At 41.1% G+C, this 18,959-nt stretch overlaps 1 protein-coding gene across 1 annotated transcript in view; it reads left to right on the top strand.

Annotated features, from left to right (window-relative positions):
* The window catches only part of TGFBR2 (transforming growth factor beta receptor 2), a 58,634-nt gene that overhangs the window by 28,145 nt on the left and 11,530 nt on the right, over positions 1-18,959 (top strand). Inside the window, exons 3-5 of the mRNA XM_058023737.1 lie at positions 910-1,100; positions 13,647-14,446; positions 18,581-18,722. Coding sequence (XP_057879720.1) covers positions 910-1,100; positions 13,647-14,446; positions 18,581-18,722 — 1,133 coding nt within the window. The remainder of the gene's footprint in view (positions 1-909; positions 1,101-13,646; positions 14,447-18,580; positions 18,723-18,959) is intronic.

An 18,959-nucleotide genomic window follows, 5' to 3' on the forward strand; every position in this document is an offset into this window, starting at 1 on the left:
TACAGAGGGACATAACTAATTAATGTACTGAGGGATTAGTTGTGTCCATTGAATTGAGATGTTCAGCATAATTGGAAGTAGGGATTTCAGTTCAGGATCAGTCCAGTGTGGTTTTCCTTATTTCTCCTGTGATTCTTTAGTAAGTCATCAGTGTCTATTATTGCCATAAAAAGGAGCTGTTGTACAATTTAAGATACATGTTGGATTTTTCATTACCATTTATCCAAAAGGCAAGTAAGTTGAGAACTGTAAAGTGCTTTTTTGCCAACAAGTCTTTTGTCAATGATATTAAATCTGTGGACCAGGACAAAACGCAGGAATATGGTCCAGATTATCAGCTATAAATATTTCCCTGACTGTGAGGCAACTCTAACTTGCATCAGTTTTTATGATTGATATTTTGCTGGAGTGTTTTTAGTTGGTTGAGGGGGGTTTTTTGTATATAACTCCTTTGGTGCACAAACTGTGCTGATTGTAGGCTTCAAAAGCAAAATGAAAAGACCAACTCGCTAGAAATTCTCTGATTTTGAGGAAATAATTCAGTTTTTCTCATAATTTCCCACAGATTTTTACTGTCTACTTAGTGACCACAAAAACCAAAAGTATGTTCTGAAGTTCACAGCAGTTCATCAAGCATTAGCTTGAATAATTCTAACTGAGATTTTCAGAGACACTCTTGTGAGCTTAGCAGGAATATGATACAGGAATAGCTGTGCCATTGTACAGCTGTGAGGAGCCCAGACGGTGCCAAATTTGCCCCATTCAACAAAGACAGAGAAAAACATAGGATGCTCTTTTAAATGCCGTTTATGTTCTCAAAAGAGGTAAATTTTGGCCAGGTGTGGTCCTGTCTGCTCCCTTTATAAAATATTTCTTTTTTGATTTCAGTTTTCTCCTTTTCATTTTTAGGAGACAGAATGATGAAAATGTGACATTAGAAACAATATGCCACGACCCCCAGGAAAAACTGTATGGTCACATTTTGGATGACTATACCTCAGAGCAGTGTTTAATGAGGGAAAAGAAGGATGATGGGGGATTGATGTTCATGTGTTCCTGCAAAGGTGAAGAATGCAATGATATGCTCATTTTTACATCAGGTAGGTTTAATAATTTACCTGGCATTCCTACACTCCTTGCAAGTAATATTAACTGGGTCAATATTAACTGTGTTATACTGATGTCCTTTGGAATTGCATTTTGTGGGGGAGAACTTCTAATGGCAGGTGCTATTTTAGTCTTTCTTGAATCTTGAAAAATCTCAATCTTTCTTTTCTGTGTTCTGAGGGTACTTCTTCCTGCCAGGCTGTCCTCATTTTGAAGTAAGTCTCATATTCAGCTCAAGATATTGCACTTAAAAGCTGATGGAAGATGAAAGCAAGATGTTTACAGTTGTTCTGTGGGCACACCAAAATGCAACGCATGCTAATTACATTATAAAATCCAAACTAAAGGCAAATGCTATTTTTAAGGTCCTACCTCTTCTAAAAGGCTGTATTGCCTGAGTGTGTTATCTGCATATAGAGATGTTACTGATAACCTGATAGGCTGTGAATTTTAAGTCAGCTTCTCTGGTGTAACTGACCATCTGCACCTCCCTTGTGGTGGGTGTGAAGAAGCTAGGCTCCTTCTCTGGGGAATATATTCCCCCACACCTACATGGCTCAAGGCAGTGTATGTGAGTTCAGGTAAACCAGGGAAATGTGAGTGCAGACCAAACAACAAGTGCAAAACCCATCCCCATTCCACTTCTGAGCTCTGATGGGGCCACTGCAGACACAGTGAAGGCAGTGCAGGTGTGTGCATTGCTGCTGGACCTACTGCTGCACACACAGATGTGTGTGGGTGCACACACCCCTTTTGCTTTATTTTGTGCTACCTGCTGTGATTATTTTACTGAGACAAAGTCAGGTTTCTCACAGGGAAGGGTGAGGTCTCCTATGGAGAAATTTATGTATTCACACTTCTGAAGGGGTGTGGCACACCACACCCATCCCCATCACCCATAAATTCCTCAGAAAAGGATATAATTAGGTCCTTGTTAACTCAGATAACGAAGGCTTGGGATGCTGTTTCCACTCCTGGGAAATATGGTGTGGCACTGCACTGAGGTGAATGACTGTGTGAGCAATTGTAGCTCTCACTTCCTAACCTCCAAGAAGGCCAACTAGTTTAGGTCTCAAAACCACACCAAATTAGCCAAGAGCAAGCTAGCATGTTTTTGCTTCCCTTGGCCCAGGCTATCCCTTTCTGGTGCCAGTCCTAATCCCCGTCTTCCTCATCCCCTCATCAAGCTTGATTTGAAACCAGACAACCTGACTGCTCATGCTTGGTTGTGTGACCAACCCTTACTTGGGTGATCTTTAAAGGATTTGGAGCATATACTGGTATTGATATGAGCACAGTGGTAGACCCAGGTAGACAGATTGCTTGGTTTTATTGAAGAGAATGTGTCCCCAGAGAAGAGATCTTACTCTGTGTCAGCTGCCTAGTGTTTTTGTACAATATGTACCACACCCTTGTGGATTTTGGCTAAATTGTATGTTAGCCATGTTATAGCTGTTTTTCCTGGAGCTATGTAGCTGAATGAAATCACTGATAAATATGTGTCTTTGGTGTGTATGTATAGTTATGAAAACCTTTCTAAAATTCAGCACCAAGTGCCTTGATTCCTATGAACTCTGCAGCTCACTCACTCTTCCAGATCAACCCACAAGGAGTAGTAGAAGTCTAAACCCGGTCTTTTTACCTAAATTCCTTTCACTCTTCCAGTGGAGTCTTTCCTTCTAGGTCACGTGCTGTGAGCACTTCAGGTGACTCATGAAAACCATGTGCTGCATTCATATATATTAAGTGAATAACTACAGATAAAAATTAAAGTAATGTAAAACTTCACTCCGTAACATTTCCAGTTCATTCATAAACACAGGCATTAACTCCAGTCAGGAGGGGGGAGAATTGAGGCTTTGTCATTCCTTTTTTATTGTTGTGGATTAGTGTTTCTTTTAAATGAAAACAGCCCCTTTGGGTTGCTTGCCTGGTTAGCCATGGCAGGAAGACAAACGATTTTTACAGTATCAGACATGCGGTTTCCTGTCTGTGTTTAACTTTGAGCAGAACATCACAGCCAGCTGGTCCATGGCTCCTCCAGACAACTAGATAATGGCCTGTAATAATTTTGCCTTTGGAATGACTGTCATCCAGATCTATTCTGTACATTGTTCTTGCAGGATTTTTTTTCTCTACATTTCTTAAAGAGCAGAACAAGAACTTTTTTGCAATGGTTTTGCACATTCTAGTTTTGGAGAGCAAGATGAGAGCTACTCTAAAAAAGCCTGATCAAACACTGATTTTAATAATTTATTAGCACAAATAGAGATAAAAAGATTACAATTTTTCACCTGTTGATCACAGCATTTCCTTTCAAGCAATTGTTATAAATAACAAGTATTTTACCTCTTCTTCCTGTATGCACTTAAGACAGACCAGGTTTAGTTTGTTTCTGCTGTTTCTGAGGTAAGAAAGAAAACCCTGGTTAAGGCAACAAGTTCTAATATCCACCAAAGGTTAGACACTGAATTCCAGTGATTCACAGCTGAGCTGTTATTGCTTATGGAAGAATTGGTTTATAGCACTACTGGCTTGCATGAGTCTTGACTGTGAAGGGCAAGCCTCCTGACTCCATTTTTAGACACAAGCATCTAAAGGTTTTGGTTATTGGAGGTGTTGTGACTCACTCAAGAGTGACTTTAGAAATGTTTTAAGTAGATACATGAAAATCAAATGCCTGTTTTTTTAATGGATTTTCATTCAAATTGCCAGTCTGCAGGATAAGCAAGACACGGTCAAAAATGTGCCTAAATATGCCTGTAGTTCTGCTGTGTCAGGGGGCTGACCCTGATTCAGATCCCTGGCACTCCAGGCCACAGGCAGCTGGTGGAAAATACTGAGTGCAAAATCACTCCAAATAATGTTCTGTACTTCTTGGAGAAATAACATGCAGGAGACAGGTAACCATTGTAAATCTGACTACTCTGTGTTTATTTTTTAATTGCTCTCTTTTTTTTGCCAAACAAAATTGTGGGTGACTGGCAAGCAGCTTTCACCCCTGCCATGGGAAAATGCTTCTCACAGCAAATCTCAATGCCAGTGTTTTGTAATTATTATTTATTCAAAAGTCTAATGTTAGTGTTACCAGAAGGCAAAGCTAGGGAGCAAAACCACTGGAAAAGATTAGCCAGAATTGGGGTAAAAGGCCTTGGGTGGCTAGAAGCTGGCTAGGTAGCAGACAGAGGCCTGGTCTTTCTGTTGTGGAAAAAATGAGAGCAGGACTAGACTATGAGGGCTTTTTGCACCCTGATGTCTGGTTGTGTCTGGCAGATCTTGTCAATCTTGCTTTACCTTCTTCTGCTTTGATCTGCTGGGATGAATCAGGTCTGTCTGTAGTTGTTTGCACAGTCCCAGTTCTCCTGTGATGATTGGGCAGCTTTGTTCCTCTGCTTTCCCTTCACCACACCTCCCACCCATCAGCCAGTGCGAGCATGTCAGCTGCCGAACAAAGCTGAGCTTTGTTAACAATCCCAAGTTCTTTGACTGAAGTTAAGCCTGGTTTACCTAACGGACCAAGCAGTACCAAGTGCCCTTTCCAGCCCCACATTTAACCTGTTCTTCATGGGCAGAAATGACCAGGTACTCATTGTAGACAAGAAGATGGAATTCCTGAATGTTACTTGGTGCATGACCTGCCTACCTGCAGTGCAATGGAACTCCTTCCTCTTGTGCAGTTCATTTAGGCACAGTCATTTATTAATATGCAAATCAGCAGTGGAGACTGCAAACAAGAAAACAAATCCTTTAAATACTGTTACCAATATATATGCAGTTGTTATCCTGGGCATCACGTTCAAATCCAAGCAACGGTGCAGAGAACTCAAAAGTTGGAACCAGGATTTCAACACAGTTCTGTTTTGTTTATAGTTGTTTCATCCTAATAACTGACATGGTGGTAATTTTTTTATCCTCACCTGTCTCTTGCCATGCTATGCATATCTCCATGAAGCTTGCAACCGAGGTGTCTGTGAGATTGTTTTGGTAACTGTGTTTAGTGCTCACCTACTGCAAGATGAAGTCATTATTTTGGGCATTCCCACCACACCCAGATATGGGAGAAACCTTAAGCAGCAACTCTGAACCATCCAGACAGTTGCCTTGAAATACCAAAACCTCAGTGACAGAGATGACTGACAGGTCAAAAAGAGTTTATGAGAATAATGAAGCTAATTGGGGAAGTGTGTCAAGGGAGGGAGGGTGTTGTGCTACTTTTAGCCAGTTTTTTTGACTTCATATTGATCCTGGTTTTACAGAGTTGGCTAATTGAGAGTGTAAGAAACATGCCTATTTGATTAATCAATTGTGGCTGAGTCATTTGCCTGAACAAATTACAGCCTGTGGATTTGCAGTGCTCCAAGTGTTGTGATTGCTCACTGTGTACAGTTGTTACCTGGGAGAGCTGGTGCTGCCCTGCTGCCTGAATCACCACAAGCATGCCTGTGTGATGTCCTGTGCCCAGACTGCAGGAAATATGGATAATGTTTCAGAATGTCCTTAACTTTGTACCTCTCATTTGTCTCTAACATGTTGATCCTGTCTTTTCCTTTCTTTCTCTCCTCTTCCTCTCCTTACTAGAGTCAAAGTGTTAGTGATTTTACTTGACAACATAGGAGGATCTCAGACTTAAGATCTGTGTGCATACAGTCACCAGTCCATAAATACTTGTGTGATGAGTTGTCCGGTGCTCAAGGAACATCAGAAGGGAGATGATTACAGCTGGACTGCTTCCAAGTGAATTTTAACAAAGGCTTTCATTAATCTCTCTTTCTGTTATCCAACTAACATGTTCAGAAGGTAACTGTATTCCAGCTGCCCCATAAAAGAGGTCAGTAACATTACATAACATTGCACAGAGCCTCTCACTGCTTGTATATTGGCTTTGTTCTCTATGTTTCCTCTTAGGTATTTGCAGGCGCTGGAGTCCCACCCAGTGCCTGCAGCTGTGTGTAACCAAAGGAGAGGCTGTGTAATGCTGAACATCTGATTCACTTAATGGGATAGAAAGGAAATAGAATGAAAAGAGGCTAAAGGAGCCAAAATTTTGGTTTGCTCTGTATTATTTATATTGTTTGCTTCTCAGGAAAATAACCGTGCTCAGTTACAGATTTGTGTAAAAACAAACTAGGCAGTGCTCTTCCAGTCTGGTTGGCATATTTGTTATAATTTGCATCACTTGAGAGCTTAATAAGTATGGGAATGTGGCCAACCTTTTATCAGGTTGTCATGGAAGAGACTTTAATAATTACAGACAGAAACAAACTGTAACTAACACTGGCAACATAATATTTTGGGAAAGGTTGGAGGGGTGAAACTCAGGCTCAGAATAAAAATAGTCGTTAATGTGTGGCATCTGTTGAAACATATTGAAACTGGAGAGATTGATTTATTCCAGAAATCCACCAGCAAACAGCAGCAGACACCCAAGCTCTATAACTGAGCCATGTATCACAGAAACTCAGTCACGTCATGTAAAGTTAAAATATGTTGGCTTTCATATTGCTGAGTAGGAAAGCTCAGCTAAAATGTCGAAGTGTGTGAGATGCCATGTACACACAGTGAAGGGACCTATTAGAAGGGAAGAGATAAGAAGGGAATGCTTTAGTGGGGTGGAAGATTTTAATCAAATGGGTGCTGTGCCAGCAAACCAAGGAAATACTTTCTAGCCAGCAGTGGGGGAATAAAAGCAGCAACAAACTATGTGTTCTGTCTTAGAACTTAAGAGTTTCTTAGACCTCCTGGGTGCTGAATAGCATACTTGGCAATCAGCTGAAAAATGAAATCCTGCTTACAATAGATGAGATATCCATTAGGTCATTGCTGCCCAGCCTTTTTGCTGAAGTAAGCCACCCAGAGGCAATGAAGTTGCCTCCCTCCCACCCTTGTGACTAAGATGCAGCCATTCCCATCAGGTGACAGATGCATATGCATAACTCTTCCAACATGTAACACATGTAACTGGGTCATGTAACTGGGGATTTTCCCTGGGTGTTAAAGAGAAGTCATGAGTCCTGATCCCCCTAGGTGGTTGTGTGCCAAGGCCAAAACTGCAGGTCTGCAGGGGAGGGCAGCAGTGGGTGTGCCATTGGTCTTTAAAGTAGCTCATACTTACTACCTTTCAGGAAAAGAGATAAGTGGTGGCAGTGGGCAGTGACATGCATTAAGAGAGCTAGGCCTGGTTTGCCAACCATTTGTTGACTGCAGCACAACATTTAGGCAGTAAATACCCAAAAGAGCAGATGAATGAGTTCCCATACCTTTAAGTAAACCCTTAGGGCACAAAGTGCTGGAACCTGTGCTTGGGTCACAGCAACTCCATGCGATGCTGCAGGCTGAAGGAGGAGTGGCAGCAGAGCTGCCTGGAGGGAAAGGACCTGGGGGTGCTGGTCAGCAGTGGCTGAGCACGAGCCAGCAGTGAGAGCTGGTGGCCAAGAGGGCCCGTGGCATCCTGGCCTGTTTCAGAAAGAGTGGAGCCAGCACAACCAGTGCAGTGATTATCCCCCTGAGCTCAGCACTGCTGAGGGCACATCAAATCCTGTGGGCCCCTCACTACAAGAAGGACATTGAGGTGCTGGAGCATGTCCAGAGAAGGGCAGCAAAGCTGGGAAAGGATCTCAAGCACAAGTCCTGTGAAGAGCGTCTGAGGGAGTTGAGGTTGTCTAGCCAAGAGAACAGGAGGTTAAGGGGAAACCTTTTTTGGCTTTCAACTACCATTTGAAAGGAGGTTGTAGCAAGATGGGAGTCAACATCTTCCCCCAAATAAGAAGCAATGGAAAAAGAGGAAATGGCCTCAAGTTGTACAAAGGATGTTTAGATTGGATAGCTGGGGAAATTTCTTCACCAAAAGTGTTGTTAAGAACTGGAACAGGTTCTCGAGGGAAGTGGTTGAATGAGCATCCCTGGAGGTATTTAAAAGATCTGTAGATGTGGCACTTAGAGACATGGTTTAGTGGTAGACTTGGCAGTACTGGGTTTACAGTTGGACTGGATGATCTTAGAGGTCTTTTCCAACCTAAACAATTCCATGATTCTACAGCAGGCCAGGCAGACCTGCCAACTACCGGAGGTAGTGCCTCTCCAGGAGAGAGATCCTCTTTTGGATACCCTGGTAATATCCTTTTCAGACTAAAAGATGAAGACATACAGCTCAAGCACAACTTACTGGCCTTTGACAGACTTGGATTACCTAGTCCAAAAAAAGATCCTGTCAAATACAGGAACTTGTTGAAGGAATTCTACCTTCAGGAAAGTCTGCAAGAAATGCCAGGGTTTATTTTCCACTGGATGGTAAGATAGAGCCCACTCTGTTTTTAGTAATCTCTCTCTTCTGCCATGAGTTGGCTCAGCATAGAGCTGAAGGAGGGGTGAAACTGATTTCCTGCACAGCAAAACTATTAAATTGAAAAAAAAAATCATCTCCAGCAAGTATGAAAATTTAAAATATTTCCAAGAAGCTATCATGATAAAAAAAAATGCAGGTTAATTTGTTGGAGTGTGGCATTTGAATTTGATTATTAGCAAGTATTTTGTGTTAGGATCAACCATTTTCCTAAGGAAACACCCTCCACCCTGAGTGAAAAAGCTCCCCACCCTCTGTCTTCAAACTCCCCAAAACAATGCCTGTAAAAACTCCCCAAAACAATGCCTGTAAAACTAGCAGAAATTTTTAAAAGTTGGATCCACTTTCAGGCCACTTTTGTCCTCAAGACAGGGGTTTCGGGGAAAGTATAGAAGTGTCAGAAGCAGAGTTTTTGTTTTGAAAATCAATATTTCCCACCAAAAAATGTTTTGCTGAAGATTTCCAAGCCATTTTAATTCTAAAAAGGCCAAAATTTTTGGCCAAAAGGCCATCACGAATGTACATGAAACACTGAGCTACAGAATTTCATTTCCACTTTAGAGCTCTTCAGTAGAGGTAAACTAAATTACTCCAAACAGCTGTTCAGAGTAAATTTCATTTCACTGAAAGTGAAGCATTTTATGGAGCTAGTTTTCATCCAGACAGTACTAAAGAGGTGGGCAGGCTTTTCCATATTTTGTTGCCTAGTGCCTTGCTCAGAAATCACTACACGTGCAAGTTTCAAACTCCCATTTTGTAAAAAGCTCTCCCTTGATTCAGAGCAGGTCTTGAACTGAAAGCTGCTGTACCCCACCCATACCAGTCCACTCATTGCTGGGGATTCAGCACTTCACATACTTCTCTTGCCAAACTGCAACATTTGAACAGAAATTCTGTTCAGGCAAAAGCATTCAAAAAGTGTTGGTTTTCATTCCAGTGTGGAATTCAAATCAAACTTTGAAACCTCAGAATTTCTACAAAATGGAGTTTTCCTCCAGTCAGCTCAAAGGGCTGCTTTGTGTCTTGGGATCTTGTAAAATAACTTGATCTCAGTTCTGTGTCTGAGACCATGTTTTGTGACTTTGTGTTTCTGGGAATTTTTAAGACACTGCACAAGCTTGCAATGCATTGGTGTCGATATATTTAACTTGAGTTCTGCTAACATCAAATATATTTTTTCTCTGCTCTGTGGCTTTGACTAGCAGTTAAATAGGCAGCAGCTTTAGAGCTCACAGGAGCAGCAGACAGCAAGGAAGTAGTTCTGTCAGTACTGGCTGGGCATTCTGCTGCCCTGCCATTCAAGTGTGTCCTCATTTCACTGCCATTGTTTTACTTATTCCTTCCAAAGTTCACTGACACTAAAGTTGTATCAAAGGCATGAAAACCAACCTAAAGAATTTGCAAGCTCTAGGGCTTTGAAGCTCCCTGACTGAACAGGGGCTGTACAGTGTTTCCATTTTCCTTGGCACCTGAGCCCTATTCCCTCAAGGCTTAGGCAGTGTTAAGGGTTATGCAGATGGTTTGTGCTTAGTTTAAACCACATACAGGAAGCTTTCTTTTAGCTCAACTTCTCCATTGTTGTGCTATATTAATAGGCTCTTTTGAAGCTTAAGAAAGGACTGATCCACCCAAATAATAGTTGTGGGTGGGGAAAGTTATTTAGGAGCACGTTTGCAAAACATGAAAGGCTGTTTCATTTAACCATTTCCTTGCCTGCCTGTACAGCCAGATTTTGCTCATTCCAATGCTCAGAAAGAGGAAACTGCACTCCCATTTTTTAAATTACGAGGTTTCAGTCATAGGTATTTATTTATAAGTGAACATATTTATTCTTAGATTCCTGTAGTCAAGCCATAAAATGTTGGCAAGCCACTATGCAAACATACAGCTATGCTCTGAATTTTGATCCTGTCTTGATTTTGTACACAGATTTTGCAGAGAAGTTCCCTGTCCTAAGTTTGTGCTGGAATGGGTGATTTGATTCTGCTCATATCATCAGGCAAAACAAAGACAGTTCCAGAAATTACTTGCTTGGGACACACCTCAGTGCCACCAGCTCTTTGCTCTTGCTAGCCCCTTTAATTCTCCTGTCAGGCAGCTTGGTCCCCTCCTAAGATTAGAGTTCAGCCTTGTCAGTCCTGACACTCAGTTCTCCCTGATGTGTGTGCATTCTTGCACTTCCCAGACATTGAGTGGGATTTGCCTAGTGTCTTAAATACTGAAAATTAGCAAGCCTTTGTCCCTGCTGCTTTAGGTGGGGTTGTGCAGCTGTACGCTTTTCACCCCCTGCTTCTCTGCTTCCTCCAAGCGAGCATGCCAAAGCGGATGTGTCACTTTGCAGCAGGGCTGCAGGATGATACAGTGCTCAGGGGGAAGTGGCCAAACTCCTCAGCTTCTGCTTTGATTAACTTTTTTTTACATTCTTTTTCAAGTAACATTTGCAACATTGACAGTTTTTTTCTCTTCTACCCAGAAATTCCCCTGCACCGCAAGCAGAGCTTTCTCTTGTGCAAAAAGAGGAAGAGCTGAAGGAGCTGAGAACTCTGCTGGAGAGTTCTCAGCTGTAGAGCAAAATAATACAGCCTGCTCTAGGACATTGTAGGAATGATTGGAGATCCTCACACAGTCCATAACAGTAAAGGAACAGGGTGTGTTTCTCCTCAGTTAGAGCTGAACATGCACCCAGCTGCCTCTGACTGCTTGAAAGACAACTAATACATCTTAGGGCTTTTGTCACTCATTTTGAAAGATATTTGTATTTCAGATATCTTGTCTACATGCTGCAGCTCTGTGGCAAAGAAAAATTACTTAAAATGCCCTAAAGAAACATTTTCATCATTGTGAAAGAGTATACCCTATGATACGGATGACATGTTACTCATTTCCAAGGGCAGAGTCCAGACTTAAGCATGCTTTTCTGTGGTCAAGAAAAAGCACCAAAAAAACAAAACCAGCAAAACCGAACCCCAAATATTCAACAAAATTACTTTCTCTGATTGTTACAGGTCATAGTTGTGTCACGTAGTTGTGACCTGCTAGCAGTCAAAACTCCAAAACAGCCATCCCACAATGCAGTCAGTTCTCCTCCACCAGGGTGTTTCCCAAGTTCTTAATAAAGCAGATTTTCTAGAAGCAAAGAATGCACAAGGGAATAAGCCATGCAAATCTATTTACTGACAGTGACATTTGACTTTCTAAATATATTCCTCCCATAAAAGCCATACAAACACAGCAGGTTTTTTCTCCTCTTCAATATGTTTAAAAGCAGAAGAGTTGGCTTTATTCTGTAATTAATTTTTAGGTATTGTTTTTATTTAAAATGTAATAATTTTAAAATTTACTAACATGTTGTTGTCAAGAGAAACTACTGGAGAACAAGGATTTGTGGTATGCATAGGTCTGGAAGGAGGGATTACCTCAAGTTCTTTTGCATAAATGAAGGATATATATTTTTGTAGGTACTGCTAGTGCATGTCATTGACCTGTGCTAGGCTGGGAATGACAGGCTATAAAGGCACTTCTTCCTTGAAACCCTCTGAGAGGCTAGGATTTAATTACTCGCTTGCATCTGGTTGATGAACCTTTTAAAGAGAGGAAGCACATCCTGTTTCAGGATGCAAGCCTTTTTCCAAATAAAAAGAATATACTTTTCAGATGTCCTATCACCTGCCTTTGAACAGCTGGTGGCTCCTGCTAATTGCCAGCTGAGTTTACATTGGAATAGTGATTACAAGTGAAATTGGAGGGTCAGAGGTACTGCTTGTTCTAATTGTAGACTTTTTACCCTTGTCCATTTTAGCATTGCTCACCTTTGTTTTGAAAGGCACAGAGTAGGGGAAACAGAGACTTGTGGCTAATGTAGATAGTGACAGCTTCCCTTCAGACCTTATTAAACTTTTCCTTTTCATATTGACTTATTTGGCCTGGTGCACAGAGCCTGAGTCAATGACATGACTGTGAGCATCCGCCAGAGCATCATGCTGCCCCCACAAGCCACTTGCTTAACTGTAGCTGCAGCTTCATTTGTTTCAGCCCATTCAGGTTAGGCTCCCAGGGCTTCTTCCTAACAATTCCCTCCCTCATGCAAAAATGATACAGTACATTTTATGTGACTCGAAGGAAGAAAGAGACTGAGAGTAAATTTCCATTTGTTCGATCAAATCAGTTTCAGATATAAACTCTGGCCCTCCTTTAATCTCTTCTTGGAACAAAACTGTTCCCTTTTAAACTGGTTGTCTTCCCTAAGAAATTCTGAACTAACTAGAAGGTAGTTTTTAGAGGTGACAGGGCAGCTCTTACCTGTAGGATAATAGTCTGTACTCTTCCCAGAACACATCCCTATTCTAGAATAGGTCCCTGTTGTTCTTCTATTCCCTGTATGTTCCACCTAAGAATATGATGGTGTGTGCAGTGCACCAGGTATGGAGTTTGGAGTGAACATCTTCTTTACAGCAGAAAACCAGTGTACAACCAGCAAGGAACCCACAGAAGAAGTTTTCCAATACAAAAATCCATATAGAAGTACCTGGAGGGTGGTGGTGGTGACTGTTCTGAGCCTGTTAACATGCAGGTGTTTAAATTAGTTCTAGCAACACTCACATACATCAAAGCATGAGAATGAGTTCTGTTTTTTGGGTCTATATGGAAGCATACACATTTGTGCCTAAATATTTTTGTATAATGTGTGAACAGACCTCCTGAAGATGGCTTTGCAGGGATCGTAGTAAAATGTACTGGATCTGGAGTAATAACTGGGCAAGTGGGAGTTCACAGGCTTCATTGTCTGTTTACTTATAAAAAATGAATATGTTCTAGTAATTAGTGGTTAAAGGAGCAGTTCTGTCAAGAATACATTGACAGATTAAGTACAGGAGACCTTGGCTATTGTATTCAGGAAAGTGAAGATTTAATCCATTATGTATTAAAAGCCTGAGAGAAGAACAAAGCGAATAAATTACATTAGGTTCTTACTTGTTCAATTTTGGCTTTTTATAAAGTAAGCAGACAGGGAAGTCGTGGTAAGCAGAGGCCTACATACAAAACAACATTTTGAAGCAAAAAAGCAGTGACAATTTTTATTTGCTATTAGGGGAGAAGATAATGTATTGCATTCTGGATAAAAATTATAATTATTGACTGCCATCTGTACATATCAAACTATGATATAACTTCATGCATGCCCTCCTTCTGTTCTTTATAGATGACCCCCATAAGCCAGAGGAGAAAGATGAAATTTCCAAAGTCACAATCATAAGTCTTGTCCCGTTACTGGTGATTTCTGTTGCTGTGATTGTTATCTTTTATGCCTACCGCACTCACAAGAAGAGGAAGCTCAGCAAGGCATGGGAGAAGAATGTTAAGCCCAAGAAGCATAAGGACTGCAGTGATGGCTGTGCCATTATGTTAGACGATGACCGCTCAGACATTAGCTCCACGTGTGCCAACAACATCAACCACAACACTGAGCTGCTGCCCATTGAGTTGGACGTTGTTGTTGGCAAAGGAAGGTTTGCTGAAGTGTATAAAGCCAAATTGAAGCAAAACACATCAGAACAGTATGAAACTGTGGCAGTCAAGATTTTCTCCTATGAAGAATATGCTTCCTGGAAAACTGAGAAAGACATATTTTCAGATGTAAACCTCAAGCATGAGAACATACTTCAGTTCTTGACAGCAGAGGAACGTAAGACAGACCTTGGCAAACAGTATTGGTTGATCACTGCCTTCCATGCTAAAGGAAACTTGCAGGAGTATCTCACACGGCACATTATCAGCTGGGAGGACCTCTGGAAACTTGGCGGGTCCTTGGCCCGAGGGATTGCCCATCTGCACAGTGATCACACACCCTGTGGTCGTCCCAAAACACCTATTGTACACAGGGACCTAAAGAGTTCCAACATCCTGGTGAAAAATGATTTAACCTGCTGTCTCTGTGACTTTGGGTTATCCCTGAGGCTGGACCCTTCCCTGTCTGTGGATGACTTGGCTAACAGTGGGCAGGTAAGTTAGAAGATTGAAAGGGAAGCAGGTAATGTACCAGTTTGTCAGTTCCTGGGCTGAAAAGATGGAAAAACTGTAAGCTTCTGTGGCAGCTTTGACTTAAAATAATTTAAAATTAAGGTGAATGTGTTTATAAACAAAGCAGCTCTAAACATTAAAGCAACAACGAGAGGAGTGCAATGTAGGTTTTGTTATGGTTGGAGATCTGCATGTGTGTGTGATGCAACCATCCTTTCACTTATACCAAAAATGTATGAGCTTGTTAGCAACTGTTCATGGTGCTGCTGCAATGCACACACACAAATACAATAAGGATCTGCTTCATGTTGTGAGGTTTTGGTCCAGTTTTCATGCCTGATGGCATTACACTTCTGTGTGACTTGGCCCAATCCTGGTCTGCTCCAGTGTACATGAAGTCAGTCTTGCATCCTCAAAACTGTAAGCACGTAATTACTGATACAATTTTAAAATTCAAAAAAGACCTCTTTAATGAATGGTACATTCTCCACATGTAGGCAAATACAAGGATGTCAAATAAAAATAATTGCCCTGTTGTGATTTTTCAACTGAGGACTATGGATAATACTCATCTACTTGACAGGGATGTTTATGAAGGCGTTGAAGATTACCTATATCTACATATTGTCTCTTTTAATGAAAACTCCCATAGTATAAATTCAGATAATTTGTTAACTTAATTCCTAATAGTTTAATTATACATATATTTGTGTGGTTTTATATTTATCTTTTTATACATGGGTCACTCAAATCTTGTCAATTTAAACTGACTTTTACGTCACATGGAACTAATATTTTAGCTTAGAATATTTTCAGGGACAAATCTTCAGTCTGTGACATGCTGTTGAGTTCACAGGAGTTTTACTGTGCTTTATCAAATGTGGATATGCCTTTGGAAGTCTCCTTATTGAAAAGCAACTGTCCTGATCTCATTTTTAGAAGATCTATTAACCAGAGCCAGGAGTGAATGTTAATTAGTGGAGTCATATTTAAAATGCTACAAACATTACTCTGTTACATATAATTTCTCTCCAGCATGCCAGATCTTTTTAGAGTTCAATGAAGTCATTCATACCAGATTGTCAGTCATAAGACTGGTCCCATTTGAAGCAAGATGAGGACTCTGAAAGTCATTACTCACAGACACTTTGCTTAAAGCAGACCCTTATTGCAAGCTGATTTCATTGCTCAGAGTCACTTGGAAGTAGGAGGATACTGTCACTTCCACAGTCCACACCAGCACTGATGACAAAGTACAGGGCTGCCCAGATCAGGTTATGGTTTTGGAGTTGGTGTCCTTGGGCACTGATGTTGAAGCTGACTGTTTTATTTTGTTTAGCTTCAGTGAATCTGTTTAGGGGTGACCCAGCTGTTGTTCTTCTCTTTGACAAGGGGTATGAGTCAATTGATTTGGTTCCCAATTCTGCCTTGTTCTTTTTGGGCACACGTGAGCAACCCACTTTAATTCCCCAACATGTCAGCTTCAATGCTCTAGCTTTTATTAAAGAAGTCTTGCACCAAGATTTGCTTTCTGCATAATTTCTAGAATTTCCCCTTTGACTCAAACCCTTGCCACTAGGAGATTCAATTTTATAGCTGTTATAATGGAGCTGACCCAATTTTTAATTCAATAAAAACTTGAGCTTTCGATGAAATAAATAAGAGTGCAAGTATTTAACTGTTTTACTGGTCATCCTTAGACACCAATATTGAAGGCAAATTGTTGGGATTACAAAGCCATCTTCTTTCCAATCTATCCAAATACCTTCCATATCATGCAGATACAGCCATTATTGACTGCAATACCAGGCTGGAAACCACCTTTCTACCCTATAGAACCTTTGCACTCTTTTGAGTTTGGTCATCCATGATGGTTAATATTTGCAGACATTACTTTATGTGACCATATAAATCTGGACCTTCTTCCCACTGTGTTCAGAGAAGTGGTAGGTGACTGCAAGGACAGCAGTTCTGTACCTCAGCAGCATCAGCACCCTTGTAATAGATGGTTTCCCATAAGAGCTAAAGAGAAATACATACTGCCTCTCTGACTGATGCAGCTCAGGGCATGAAACATCTCTCAAAAGGTTGAAAGAAATGTAAGATCTCCAGTAAAAAAAGATTCAAACATCACAAAAATGAAGTGAGATGGTCCCTCTCTAGAAGTTTTGGAAAATCAAGAACTGAAAGCAGACTGGTATTTGCAAAGAAGAAGCATATCCAGACTCTAGAGGGACAATCAGCTTGGAATTTCCAGAGTTCAGATACCTAAATACGCCTTTGAGGCTCAGGAGTCACTTGTTTTCAAGATACAGAAAAAGTGGTTTTGGCCAAAAGACCTAATAATCTAGATGCAGATAAAGGGACATATGCAGAATGGAATATATGATAAATTCTAAGCAGGATGGATTTAAGATTGGCTTGATAGCATTCTTCAAGTCAATTTTTGTCTGCGCTTTCTTTTGTGCATTTTAGTTGTAGGCCTTCATCCTCCACTGTCCTGCAAAAGTGCAGAATCCTTTTTATTGCTGCAAAGAGCATGTTAAATGCCAGACCAGGACAGAACTTTGTGGCAATGTGAGGGACCTGTGTTTAGGCATCATTAATCTTGTTAAAATCTGCAAGGTTTGCGGATGTTTGCCCATGTGCACAGGTAACCTTTTCAAGTTTTGGATGGGGTGTGCTTGGAGAAGAAATCCTGTGCTAGACAGTTAATGGTGGGTAGCAGCAACCTCTGCTCCAGTGTTTCCATATGTACATTTTATGTAGGGAAGGGAGTCGGTGCTCACCTTGGTGGTGCTGAGACATGACTGTCCCAAGTTCTTCTTCAGTGTATAGCTGCTATTCACATGCTTGGCCTTAAATTCATCAGTGTCAATGTAGCAGGGAACTTAAATTTGGGACTGCTCACACTGAATTTTTTTTCTGTCCTCTCTTTATAAAGACTTTGATCTTACAACTATTCAAGTATTTTTGACACAGAGATTGTTTGCTGTTGCAAGGTCCTATGACAAAGCCATGTTCTTGATCTTTCCTTCTTCATATGATACTTTCCACTTTTGTGGAACATCTTCCCATTTGCCCTGAGCCTGAGGTGATAAGACATGTTTACAGAAGCTTGTAAAAAGAGTATCATAGGGCTCTGTCAAGACTGTACATTTACTATGTGGCTGTCTGCAAGTGCAGACCCAGTAACTGAAATGATCTTTTGCAGCCCTGCTTGCCTCTGGGCTCTGGAGTGATTGCTGTGGTGTAAACAGCTCGTTTAAATCATATGTCCTACTGCATCACCCACTTATGTTTGTTCATCTCTGCCATTAACCAGTCTTCAACTTGAAGCTGTCTTTGCCTGATGAAAGACTTCTGTTTGCAGTTTTTCAAGGGGGATACTTTATTTATACCCTGTGAAGAGTTTGTCATTTGAGAGCAACTGTTGAGTGATCCAAGAATTCTTCCTTAAATCTTTTCTTGTGATAAAAACAGACTTTTAAACTCTACTTTCTGTAATGCAAAATCATAATCCAGATCTCAGCAAAGCTGCTAAAGTCATTGCTGAAAATTGCTCAGTATGAATAAAGTTTATGAGAATGTTTTTTTCAAAGGGGCAGATTTTTGGTTTCGATTCAAATGTGTGGTTCTGCATTCAGTATTTGTGTGTTTGCTTTCTTCTCCCAGGCCTGCATTTACTCTCCTTTTAAGCCTGCCATGAAAAGAAACAGCTAACACTGTAATATGCTGTGCAATATAATCCAATGTGTTTCTTGCTCATCTGAAAGACACTTGCTCTGCAGCAATTGCTTCAGGCCCAAAGGTTGGAGTTTATCTGTGAATGGCCAAAGAGTGAGAAAATTTATCAGTGTCAAAATGATTTGCTTAAGGAACTAAAAAAGGCCATTTTTTTTCCTCACCAGGAGAGGTGCAAGTAAGTTGGTAGTCAGGACAATGCCAGATTCCCCTGGCAGCAGAAAATATGGCCTGCGCCAAGTATAGCCTGAATTTTTGGATACATGTCAAATGGCACTGTTTCTGTGAAAGCTGGAGTTAAATCACAGTGGAATCCAAAACATGAATTGCAATTTCAGCTCATGAGCTCTCCCCCAATCTCTTCTCCTGTAGGTTGGCACAGCAAGATATATGGCCCCTGAGGTTTTGGAGTCCAGAATGAACCTGGAGAACATGGAGTCCTTCAAACAAACAGATGTGTACTCCATGGCTTTGGTCCTCTGGGAAATGACATCTCGCTGTAACGCTGTCGGAGGTAAGTGCCATCTGTTTTCTTCTCTCTAAGAGTATGTTGAGACAGACATGCTCTCATGGTTGTCTGGAGAGAGGGCGATTCTTTTTACCTATCATAAGCTTTTCTGGTGTATCTGGATGCTGTAAATTAACAGTCCTTCAGTAGTGTGAGATGCACATGTGCATGAGCAGGCTTGAACACGAAGCACTGAGCGCACGAGTAAACTGATCCTCAGTTGGTGTAAGGATAAGTTTGCTG

This window comes from Melospiza georgiana, chromosome 1 (assembly GCF_028018845.1).
Source record: "Melospiza georgiana isolate bMelGeo1 chromosome 1, bMelGeo1.pri, whole genome shotgun sequence".
Lineage (NCBI taxonomy): Eukaryota > Metazoa > Chordata > Aves > Passeriformes > Passerellidae > Melospiza > Melospiza georgiana.